This window comes from Phascolarctos cinereus, unplaced genomic scaffold (assembly GCF_003287225.1).
Source record: "Phascolarctos cinereus isolate Bilbo 61053 unplaced genomic scaffold, phaCin_HiC Scaffold_9;HRSCAF=440, whole genome shotgun sequence".
Taxonomy (NCBI): domain Eukaryota; kingdom Metazoa; phylum Chordata; class Mammalia; order Diprotodontia; family Phascolarctidae; genus Phascolarctos; species Phascolarctos cinereus.
In genome coordinates, this window is record NW_027556402.1 from 85,582,524 (window position 1) to 85,595,722 (window position 13,199).

General features: G+C 39.5%; 1 protein-coding gene across 1 annotated transcript in view; it reads left to right on the plus strand.

Annotated features, from left to right (window-relative positions):
- SH3RF1 (SH3 domain containing ring finger 1) overlaps window positions 1–13,199 on the plus strand; it is a 218,671-nt gene that overhangs the window by 153,147 nt on the left and 52,325 nt on the right. Inside the window, 2 exon segments of the mRNA XM_020997840.2 lie at window positions 10,569–10,622; window positions 10,625–10,879. Of these exon segments, the coding sequence (XP_020853499.2) occupies window positions 10,569–10,622; window positions 10,625–10,879 (309 nt within the window).

The following is a 13,199-nucleotide window of genomic DNA, read 5'->3' on the forward strand; positions in this document are numbered from 1 at the left end:
TCAGACCTTAGTTAAAACGACACCTTCAGCAAGAAGCCCCATCCGCCTTAGTGTTTACCCTGAATACATCTGGTTAGTACATAACTGTTTCTTCCTTTAGACTGTGAGCTCCTGGATGGCAAAGGCTGTCTGTGTGTCTGTCTTTTGCCTTTCTTTGTTTCCTTGGTGCTTAGCATGGTGCCTGACACGTGGTAGGTGTTTAATAGATGATTGTTACATGACTGCCTGGTTGATTCCTAGATCAGCTTAAGAGAAAAATGTTTTACTTCTTAAATCATATGACTTTCATCATACTGAAGAAAGCATTCCTTTTTTACTCCCCCCCCTTTTTTTTCACCACTATCATACAGATTAATGAAGTTAGTTCAACCTTGCCTAATGGTCCAACCTATATTAGTCTGTAAATGACTCCCCAGTCAAACAAACCATCCATTCTTTTGTACTGCTCAAAGGCAAATCAGGCTACCTGCCACTATTCTTTTTGCATGCCCCCCCCCCCATAGACACTAAGCTTCTGTCATATGATGTTTAAGTTATTTAGGTTATATACTGGTGATTCTTCTGGAATATCATCTTCTTGATCCAAAACTTTTTGTTGCTTTCTGGAATTAGTAAAGGGAGAAGGAAAAAAATAAGATTGGTCTTTTCATAAAAAAAATTGTTAGATTGAATTGTCTAAATTAAAGTTTAATCAGCCTTTACTTTGAGTATTCTTTCTCTATAAAATGTAGGTATGATATTCAATTGAGAGAATCTAAAGCCAGCTTCAGTAAACTCATTTATATTAACAGAAGGGGATCATGAGTAGGTCTGAAGAGAATGCTGATAATTCCTAATACTCTTAACTTTATACCTTATAAAATTTGATCAGCTTGACACATTTATATATTAGAGGATGATTTTTGGTGCTGGAGGCTTTATTCCATGTTGGAAATTTGCATACTTTCAGAATTTTATCCTCAGATTACTCATCCTTGTAATTTTTAGGCACTTAGGCTGAAACCACCAAAAATAGCTCTATCTTCTCCCCAGGAACAATGGTTTAAAGTGTAGCTTGAGGTAGTGCTGGTAGTTGAATTGAAAACAGGGCATTTGAAATAAGTAAAGTATCCCCTATCACAGAGCTAGAGCTGGAAGGGACCTCAGAGGGTATTTAATCTGACCCCATTATCCTATAGGTAAAGAAACTAAAGCCAGGGAGGTTAAGGGACTTGACTTGAGGTCAGTCACATAAGTAGACATAAGAGATAGGATTTGAACCTTGGTTTCCTGACTCTAGAGCTAAAGTCTGTATACTAGTTTTAAATAACCTGGGGTCTGTAATTTTTTCTGTTCATTTTGATTATTATATTTCAGTATAATTTGTTTTCTTTATTATCTATGTATTTTCTGTATTTAAAAGTATTCTGATATGAAAGGAACTACCAGACTGCCAAAGGGGTTCAAAACAAGAATTCTTATTTTATCCTATCTGGCCTCTCTTGCTTCTTACTGGCCTATTGCTACCTTAGAGTTTCCTTTTGTTTAATTTTTATTAATTTGTTTGTTTTAAAAGTTTCATTTATGGGGCAGCTAGGTGGTGCAGTGGATAGAGCACTGGCCCTGAAGTCAGGAGGACCTGAGTTCAAATGCGTCCTCAGACCAAACACTTGATACTTGCTAGCTGTGTGACCCTGGGCAAGTCACTTAACCCCAATTGGCCCCCCCCAAAAAAGTTTCATTTATGACATTTGTTTCTACATCATAGTCATTTCAAGAGGTACCCTTCCTACCACTACCACCCAAATTTCTCTTTTAACAAAGAAAAAGAGTTTTATTAACAAGATCAGCTGACAGCAGGACAGCATCTAGCATTGTAGGCAACATTAAACACCCTTATTCCCCTATCCTCGATGAAATTTCCCTTTGTTCTAAATCAGATTATTTTAATTTCATTACAAGGAATTTGTATGACCAAGATTTAGTTAGTGCTTTTCAAGTATCTCCCTGGGTAAAGATGTAGGACCCATACTTGGAGTCATTTTCACAACCCAAGAAAGATGCAGAGCCTGTTCATTAAGTACTCGTGAAAATCTGACCAGGGAGTAGACCTTTAGGATTTAGTGGAAGGCTGTATTTTTAATAGCTTATAAAACAACAAGATTGTGGCTCGTGTTGTGTATGATCTTAGGATCCTAGATTTAGAGTTGGAAGGGACCCCATAGGCCATCAATTACAACTTTCTCATTTTTTACATATGAAGAAACCAAGGCACAAAAGTTTAAGCAAATTGCCCAGGATTTGAAGTCTCATCTTCCTTTCTCTCAGTCTAGGGCTGTACCCACTACACCATAATGCCTGCCTCTTCAGTGTCATATACCTTTAAAAAGGAATGTGAAGGGTGCAGATGATAGGTGAGTTCACTTTAGTCATAAAGCCCGAGTAAAGCCAATGTGCATAACAGTTCCCCTTTGCCTGCTGAACAAATCCTGAAATCAGCCTGGAATTTCAAACTGTACAGCATCTCACAGCATAGTGTGGAGCTCTCCTCCAAAGCTTTTCCTGAACCAGCCAAATTGGCTGACTCATTTACTCTTCTTCAAGCACACCTTCTTTGCCACATCTTGACTCTTGCCATTCCTTCCATGGGAAACTCCCCCTTCTCTAAGTCCTGCCCATACTTTGAAGCCCAGCTCAAACGCACCATCTTTGTTCCACAAATATTTACTGAGCTTCTATATCTATTACCTGTGGGAGGTTTTAGCCCCCCGTTTGGGAGAGCCTTCTTCTGGTATAATCACTTTGTTCATTCTAATTACTCTTCTCCAGAAGGAGACTCTTCTATTATACATGAAGCCTGGGTATTCTTTTGTCTTCTTGGCCATCTAAGAACAAAAACCACATTACCAAAATTACATCTAGGAATAAGAGATTGTTAAGAGGCACAGCTTGTGCCAGTGTTTCTAGAGGTTAGCCCTGGAGCCTTTACTGCAAAGGAGTACAATGGAAAGCATTTTAACCATACATACATACATACTCTGACCCTCAAAAACTCAAAAGCTCATTCACCTTTAAAATTCTGATCATGTCCTTCTTCCCATCAAAAACATTCAGTGGTTTTCTCTTTGCCTACCAAATAAAATTCTTGATCCTTGCATTCAAGGCATTCAGCAGGGTAACTTAAAACTATAACAAGTTGGTGCAATAGATAAAGCATTGGACCTCGGGGCAGTTAGATTTGAGTTCAAATTTAGCCTCAAATACTTAATAGCTGTGTGACCCTGGGCAAGTCATTTAACTTCTGCCTACCTCAGTTTCCCCAACAGTAAAATAGATTTAATAATAGCACTGACCTCATAGGGTTGATGTGAGAATTAAGTGAGATAATAGTTATCAAGTTCTTAGCACAGTGCCTGGCACATAGGAGGTGTTTAATAAATGCTTCTTTCTTTCCCCTTCTCTTTCCAACTTTATCTTATACCACTTCTCTTGAAATATACTGTGGTATAGCCAAACTGGATTACTTTCCATCCCCCATTCTTTTCTGGCAGTCTCTCATCTTTCCTTTTGCCATCCCTCACATCTGAAATGGATTCTTCTTCCTTCCCCTTCTTCTTGTCTATTGCATTCCTTTGCTTCTTTTTTTCTTTTTCCTTCCTTCGCTTCTTTTAAGGCCCAACTCTGGTGCTAACTTCCAGATGAAGCCTTCCCTGGAAGCTCTTCAGTGAAAGTGATCTTACTCTTCTTAAATTTCTGAGCCTCTCTTGTGCATTTCTGCCCTGCTCTTTTTCACATTCTCTCCTGAACTCTACTTACTACAGAGTTCACGGTGCATCTACCTTTGTCTTCTCTGTACCTAGTATAATGCCTTGCATGTCCTAAATGCTAACTTGTATTTCATGCAGTTCAATTCAAAAAATATTCAACTTGTCTTTTTAAGAGAAATTCCATACCAAACATTTTTGGTTCTGGAAATGTTTAATTTCAGCTTACAAAGGGCACACAAACACACAAAGCATACAAACATGATGATTCTTATTGTGCAGGGCCATAAAGCATCCCAAAATGATCTGTCACAATGGAAGCTGGCCTTGCTAACTGATTAATTCTAGGAGAGAGGAACTCTTTTGTCTATATTCAGACTCACAGGTGTGTTTATGTTCTCAATAACCTAGAATTATCAGCAGTGACTCATTCTGAGTCAAGTCTTTTGCAAAGGGCTTTTATGAAGGAGGGGCATTGGGATACAAAGCACCATTCTAAATGCTAAAAGTAAAGTCCATTTTTTGCAACAGCGCAGAGACTTTTAACTTTGATCCTAGCTCTTCGTCATTATCAAACTTAGCTCACCAGATGTATCCACGGAGGCATTTTGGGCTACTGAGCTACTTTGTAGGTGATGAGTGAGCCAGCACTAGTGAGGTAGCCACTTAAAGGACCCATTACTGTGCTCAAACATTTATAAATGGAGTTAATCCAAATTCCATTTAGCTCTCAAATCCTTGGTTTTTCATTTTTGCTAAAGCTCAAGGGTCTCATCAAAAGAAACATCTTTTAGTTTGAATGCAATTACTGCCACTGAGGGGTCATTACCATGTGTAATGTTGAGCCCCTTAGAGCGAGGGTTCTTAACCTTGGGAACCATGGATAGATTTCAGGGGGTCCTTGACCTTGAATGGGGAAAATGGCACCTTTATTTCAATATAACTGGTTTTCTTTGTAATCCCATGTATTTTACATTATTCATTTTAAAACATTTGGAGAAGAGGTCCACAGATTTTACCTGCCAAAGGGGTCCATGACACAAAAAAGATTGAGAACCCCACCCTGATAGAAAGCAACTCCCCACCTCCTTTCAGGAATTCTGAAGACATCTGGAAAGCTCAGCAAAGCCACACTATTAATAGTTAGTTGCACGTGGAACCTATGAGGTATATAACATATTCTGCAAACCTCAAAACTCTAGGTAAATATATCATCATCATCATCATCATCATCATCATCAATCATCATCATTATCATCATTATTATCATTATCACAAAATTACTGATTTTGAGCTAGAAGTGATTTAGACTTTAGAGGTGATTAAATCCACCCCCTTTATTTTATAAATGTAAAAATGTGTTCCCTACAATGAAGCAACGTACCCAGGGTCACACAGATAGTAAATGGTAGAGCTGAGATTCAGATCCAGGTCCTCTGAATCTGATGCTCTTTCCTCTGAGGTTATGGGGGGGAGAAGGATGGTTAAAGAATGATGATGGTCTTTTTATAAAGAGGCTATACACATATAGTTTTTGTTCTTTTGTTTTGGTCTGGACTTGTGATATCAGCAGAGGGACTTTCCAGTATGAATGTATTCCAAGCATATTAATTTCTCTTCCCCAACCTGATAAGAAAGTTTAAACTGAAATTTGAGGGGGAGGGAGTAAAAAGTTCCAGGAAAAAATGAAAACTCAGATATGTGTGAGGACATTAAAAAACTGGAGCACATCCAGGATAACCTAGGTTATTTGAGTATTTGAAACCAAATCATCTGAAGACCAGTTGAGGAGCCCTGAGATTGTTTAGACTGAAGAAGAGAAACCTTACAGTGAATATGATAGCTGTCTTTAAATATCCAAAAGCCTGTCAGGTAGAAGGAAGACTATCGCAGGGTGTTAGATGTAGAAGACACCTTTAGAGATCACCTACTTCAGCCCACTCAGATGGATGAAGAAACGGAGCCCAGAAATGTAAATTGACTTGTCCACAAGTCACACAAACCACCTGTGGCAGAGCCAGGATTGAACCAAGGTTTTCCATTATTATTGTGCTGATCCAAAGGGGAGAACTAGGAAAAGCAAAACAAACAAACAAACAAAAAAACCCAACCAGATTTATTTATTTTATTGGCTCAGAATAAGGGGCAGCAGGGTGGTTCAGTGGGTAGTGTGCAGTGCCTGGAGTCTGGAAGACTCCTCTTTGTGAGTTCAAATCCAGCCTCAGACACTTTCTAGCTGTGTGACCCTGGGCAAGTCATTTCACCCTGTTGGCCTCAGTTTCCTCATCTGTAAAATGAGCTGGAGAAGGAAATGTCAAATCACTCCAGTATCTTTGCTAAGAAAACCCCAAATGGGACACAAGTCGGACATGACTGAAAACGGCATAGTTGACAAAGAGTAACTTTCTCATTATTAGGAGGGTCCAACAGTGAAATGAGTGGTTTCAAAAAGTAGTACATTTCCCATCATTGGAACCTTTTTCCTCTATTCACTAGTCTACAATTAGACCTCATCTCCCAGGCTTACAGCAGATGGCCTAGACTTCTATTTCATTGAGATCAAGATCGCCCAACAAAAGTTCTGTCAAAATACCTCTTCCATTTCTCAGAACTTGTATTATCTTCACCTATTCTCCTTTCCTTCCTACAAAGATGGCTTTATTCCTTGCTGAGGATAATTTCCCTGGCCATGTCCTTAATTATCAATAATCCAAATTTCTTAATCTTTTTTTGCATCATTGCCCATTTGGCAATCTAATAAAACCTTATGGATTCCTCAGAATAATGTTTTTAAATGCACAAAATAAAATACATAGAAATACAAAGGAAACCAATTATATTAAATTTTGATTATCAAAATGTTAAAAAAAAAATTCATGCTTAACCGCAGGTTAAGAACCCCTGTTCTAGTACCTTGCTACATTAATCATCCTCACACTCATTCCTCTTGATTTTTTCCACTATACTGTCACTTTCCCATCTCCCTATAGACATTCTCTCTAAGCCTAAAAAATACCTTCCTATGACCTTTGCACCTCATCGAGACATCACCATCTCATCTCTCTCTTACATTTGACCACAAAGACTAAAAAAAGTCTATACTCTCTGTCTCTGTATTCTGACAACCACTCTTTATAATCTGGAGTCTGTGTGTACCATCGTTAATGAATCTGGTCTCTTATCAAAGACGGCATCACATCATCTAAAGGTCCTTTGCTCAATCCTCATCCTCCTTGACCTCTCCAGAACATTTGGCAGTACTGACCATCCCTGCTTTCACCTTTTTTGCCTTGTCTTGGTTCTCTTCCTGTCTTTCTAATGACTCCTCCCCTCTGATTTTCCAGCATTGTCTACTCTTCTTGACACTTTAACATGAGTACTCCCTAAGGTTTTTGACACAAGCACTCCCTCAGGTTTTTTTAGACTCTCCTCGCTTCTCACTCTTCAGTCTCCCCCTTACCAATTTCATTTCTTATCCTTTCAACAGTTATTTCCAAGCAGATTACTCTAGGACTCATATTTGTTAGCTTTCACAGTACATCTTGAACTAAGTGTTACACTAGTGTATTTTAAGTTCAGTGTGTCACATATGGAGCTTATTGGTTTTCCCTTTAAACCTGCTGTTCCTAACTTCATTGGTTCTGTCAGTGGTTGCCATCAACTTTATCTCCCATGCTTGAAACCTTGGAGTTTTCTTTTGTTGCCCCCTTCTTTTCACATCTCCTATGTGATAGGATGATAGCTCTAGATCTTGAAGGGACCACAGAAGCCACCTAATTCAACTCCCTCATTTTACAGAGAAGGAAACTGAGGCTCACGATGTTTAAGTGATTTGCCTTCGGTCATGACACAAGTTGTAAACATTAGGGGTAGCATTTGAACTCAAGTCCTTGCATTTCAGAGTCAGTGTCCATGCTGCCTCCCTAAGTCCACTTAATTTTTTCTTTACAACATCTCTCAATCTGTTCTCCTTTCTTTATCCCCACTGCTACAGTCCTTGTATAAGTCTTCATTGCTGCCTGTCTGGACCACCAATTTTCCATTCTCTCTTCACTCTAATCCATCCTTTACACTGTTGCCATAAAATGCAAATGCCTTCACATGGCATTCAATACTCCTACAATCTAGGAGTGTTCCTTCATTTCACTGTACTTCTTACCAACCAAAATACTCTTTGAGTTGAATTGAATTCTGTCCTAGCCAAATCAGTCCCATTGACCTGCAAATGAAAGTAATTAAAGCATTAGCAGATGCTGTTGCTTAGCCATTTTTCATTATCTTTGAGAGTTTGTTGGAACAGCTCAGGAAAGTATTGAGGCCTGAAAAAATGGAAATGTACTGTTCATCTTTGAAAAAGAATGACCCTGCTAATTATAGACCAGCTGGGTCAGCTGAATTTTAATACCTGGGGAGATTCTAGAACAAATCATTAATCAATTTGCAATTACCTAGAAGAGAGCTGGGTACGGAGCAGTAATTAGCATAACTTTGTGAAAAGAGAATTGTGGCAGACCAAGTTCATTTCCTTATGCTATTTACTGACAGCCTTTTGATTCTGTTCGACAAGGCATCTTCATCAAGACGCTAGGAAGACTGGGACTAATCCTTCCTTTCATGGATGGGTGAAGGCTCTCCATTGATTATTCTTCATCATCCCCACCATCATCATCCTTGGAAGCAGTTATTAAGTGGGGTATACATAATACTGTGATGAGGGTTTGTCAGTTTTGGTTTTGAAAGGTTCTTTTATCTTACATTAAAATATGTTGTGTCAGGGAATATTTTAATTTTTTTGATTCTTCATCTTTTATTTCACATGGTTCTAAGTTTGCCTTTTTATAAGATTAAAATAGCTATATGTTGGATTTTTTCCTTACTGCTTTATCTACCTGCTCAACAGAATTACAAGTTGTTGTAATGTTTGAGGATTTCAGGAATTTTTCTCCTGCCACCTGGCCTAAAACAAAAAACTCTTATTATTTACTTTTCTGCTTATGATGATTCCATTCCGAACACCTAAAGTATATGTAAGGCAGGAGACACCAGCCTTTGGCTCCTTGTAATCTTGGTTTTCTTCTGGTTATTTGCTTAAGAATGCTATAGGAAGTCCCCATCAGTGAGCCCTGAAATGTATGTTTGACCCTGTGCTGTTTTGAAAATTGAACGTGACTCAAGACAACTGATATAGGAACCTGAAAAAAGGATAAGCCTCAGACATATAGCTGTGTGAACTTGGGCCAGTCACTTAACTTCTGTATCTCAGTTTCCTCATCTATAAAATGGGGGTAATAATAATAAGGTCATTGTGAGGCATAAATGAGATAATAATTGTAAAGAGCTTTCTAAACCTTAAAGCACTGTATTCATTCACTATGTTCATTGCTTCTGCTGTATTATTATTATTATTATTCATGCCATTTTATCTCTGGGTTTCCTGTTCTATAATATATGGAGAGTAATTAACTATAAAAGGAAGATGCTTTTCATTAAGAATATCACTGCACTTTTGCCCATTCCAAAAGTCACCAACTTAGCTTTTGAGGCCTGATTTCTAGGGCTTTGTGGTAAGCTAAAATATAGCTCCTGTGAAAAGTAGAGTTTAAAAAATAGTTTAAAAGAGAGGACCACTGGTTATATGTTGCACCACAGAAATAGTGTCAGTGTTTATATCCAATGAAACCTCAGCCTTGATGGAAAATTATTTCAATGGGAAAGTATTTGTAGGTGTGTGTATGTATGTGAGCAGGTAGCTAGGTAGTCCATTTGGTAGAGCACTGGGTCTGGAGTCAGGAAAACCTGAGTTCAAATGTGGCCTCATACACTTATTACCTGTGTGACCCTGGGTAAGTCACTTAACCCTGTTTGCCTCAGTTTGTTCATCAGTAAAATGAGCTAGAAAAGGAAATGACAAACCACTCCATTATCTTTGCCAAGAAATCCCCAAATGGAATCACAAAGAGTCAGACACATCTGAAATAATTGAACAATAACAAATGTGTATATGAATGCCTTGTGCTAGGCCTTTAAAGTTTAAATGAAGGTGAGAAGCAGCATGGTAGAGGCAGTATGGTACAGCAGAAAGAATTCTGGCTTTATAGTTGGAAGACTTGGGTTTGAATCTCACCTCCACCATTTATTGTCACTGAGTCAGTCATTCAGCCTCAGTTTCCTTATTTGTAAAATGAAGGGTTTGGCCTGATGGCCTCCCAGGTATCTTCCAGGTCTCAATGTATGACAAGATTATAGAGGGCTTCAGAGTCAGGAAGACCTGGGTCAGTCTCACCTCTGATAGAGGCTGCTAAGTGGCACCATGCATAGAGCCCTGGGGCAGGAAGAGCTGAGTTCAAATCCAGCATTAGACAATTATTGGTGTGTGGCCTTGAGCAAGTTATTTAACCTCTGCCTCAGTTCCCTCATCTTTAAAATAGGGATAATAATGCCACCTACTTCTCAGGTTGTTGAAAATTGAATGAAGTAATATTTGTGAAGCACTTAGCCCAGCGTCTGGCACATTGTATAGACACTAAATAAATGCTTCTTGTTGTTGTTATTGATACATACTATCTGGATGACTGTGGCAAATCCCTTAACCTTGAAGTACCCCCAGGCCAATCTGTAAGACCGTAAGTTACCGAACAGTTACAGCTGGTGTTGGAAAAGGGTTACCTTCCCTGGGAGCTCTCTAAACCAAAAAAAATTATAACAATAATCTCTTGTGAGATTACACAGTCTAAGAAAGCACAACAAGGCAGTTTGTTATGAATAAATACATCTCAGCGTACCTGTAAGGTTTTTCTAAACTCGCATCTGTTGGTGGTCTTACAGTTTAACTCAGCAGCGAAGCAACTGATAGAACTGGACAAGGCTTTATTGTCAGGTCCAGTACTGACTCTGGAGAAGGCCCCTCAGGAGCAGTCCACAGCAGTGCAGTGGCCCCAAAGCCCAGCGACACCAAGAAGAACACCAAGAAGCGGCACTCCTTCACCTCCCTCACCATGGCTAACAAGTCTTCCCAGGCTACTCAGAACCGCCATTCCATGGAGATCAGTCCTCCTGTCCTCATCAGTTCCAGCAATCCCACTGCTGCAGCTCGAATCAGCGAATTGACAGGACTTTCCTGTAGTGCTCCTTCTCAGGTAAATGAATCATCTGAGGTTGGAGGGTAGGGGGACATACGGAGACTCTTGCACTGAAAACAAACCCTGTTCTCTTCCTAATAATAGGTGGTCATTTGGAAGTACAGTAGTGCTCTTAAGGCAAAATGGGATCATGGCTCCGTTATTTATTTTTTATCTGAACTAAAATTTCCTTGGTATAGCAAACTTGCAATAAGGAACCCCCACCGTTATAAATAAACATCTTCATTGCAAATTGGGCAGTACCATAGATGGAGCTTGAACCCATATCTTCCTGGATCTGAGTCTGACTCTCTATTCACTATGCTGCCTTGTCTCTCCCTGGTCCATTTTGCATGTGGGAAAGCAGAGGTTAGAGGGAAACTAACCTGAGTGTCTTTACCCAAGACCACCCAAGCAGTCCTTAGGAGAGGAAACATCTTGCCAACCCAGCCATTTGGGCCAAATTTCCCCCATAAGGATGGTTTGGAAAAGTTTGCCAAGTAAAACTTTGCTTTTATCCAGTCTTAGGATGCTGTGGTTGAAATGCTTTTTTATAAAGCTTTCAATTGCCTGTATTTATATAAGCCTACCTTCCTCTTTTAGTCTTTTCAGTAAGTATTACAGAAGAGGCAAAATAAGGTGAAGAAAGAGTTCTTTTAAAGGACCCACACCCAAATAGGCTTAAAAGATCTCAGATACCTCTCAGTTCACTAAGACTTGATGATTCTATAAGTGTCCTTCTCCTGTGTGCTGGTGCACTAATCATGATACCCCTCGAGATCATGAGCACCTGCTGTTTGAGAAAATACAGTCATGTCAGTGTTGGGTGTTATTTTCCATCTCTGTTGAAATGCTTCCTTTTCCAACAACCACTTTCATTTGCTTTCTTGCCCTTCCAGCTCTGTGCATTGTTGTGTGGCACAGACTTATTTAGCTTCTGAACAGTCTCTTATCTGTGATCTCATGGATTTCAGGAACTCCCAGTGAGGAAATTCCCTCTACTAATTGATCAGCACTTGCTTTTACAACTTGGAGTCTGAGAATTGCCTGGGAGGCTCTGAGAGGTTAAGTTTCATGCCCAGGGTCACATAACTAATTTGTGTCAGAGAGATCATCTTAACCCAGGTCTTCCTAACTCTGAGGCTGGAGCTCTGTTCATGACTGCCACTTGATGGGTCTTTTAGTAGGGCTAAGGCATTTCTAAGCCAGTCATTCCATTGAGCAAACATTTGTAAAGCCCCTACTCTGTGTACAGTGTGCCCACTTTGTTTTATGAAACACCCACTTCCCCTCTTGGAGCTTCTTGGATAGATTTTGGGGGATCCATGAACATAGGTGAGAAAAAATTACGTCTTTAATATAATTGGTTTCCTATGTAATCTTATTTTTTTATGCATTTAAAAACATTATTCTGAAAAGGGGTTCATAGGCTTCACTAGACTGCTGAAGGGATCCATGACACAAACAAGGTTTAAAAAAACAAAACAAAACTTTATTTATGTAGAGGAAAAAGACATGGGCTTGAAAACTTAATAGGAACAGGACAAAACATATAAAATATGTAGTAAAAAGAAACATGTTTATATTCCTTTGTTCAGCACAGTTTGAATCCAGGCTTTGCCACTTATTAGGTTACATGACTTTGGGCAAATGAGTCTCAATCTCCTCACCTCTGTAATGTGGGAATGAAAATAATTCTTTCTAATGCCCATACTTCAGGCCTCAATGGCATTGTTTGTGAGGGAAGCTCCATGAGCTGTCCAGGGCTGTGTACACATGATCTGCTGCTCTATTTGTATCCTGGGGTTTGAGATGAGATGCAGATCTGTATCCAACAGGCTTTTCTTTCAGGAAATGGATCTGAAAGGGCCATAGCACCAAGTCCCCTACCCCACCAGAGGCTGCTGTCCTTTGAAGGTAACCTTATCCTAAGAAGAAACAACCTTTAGCTCCTAGTTAGCCCCCCGGCCCAAGTCCTTCTTACCCCTGCACAAGGAAATAGGCTTGTGTGTCCCAGTGGAAAAACCTAGATTCAAATCCTTCCCCTGAGGTTACCAGTGTGATCCTGAATGAGCCACTTAACCTCTGTTTCCTCCTCTACAAAATGAAGAGGTTCTCTGTCAGTCTGAGATCCCCATAAAAAAGATATTTTTAATGAGATCTATAATGTATGATCAGATACACGAGGTTTATCCCTCCAGCATTCTTCTGTTTACTATGCTATGCTATGTTGAGAGGATTTTCTTGAATGCTAGGTGGTGCATTGGATAGAGTGGCAGGGCTGGAGGCAGGAAGACCTAAGTTCAAATCTAGCCCCAGATATTTAGTAATTGTGTGA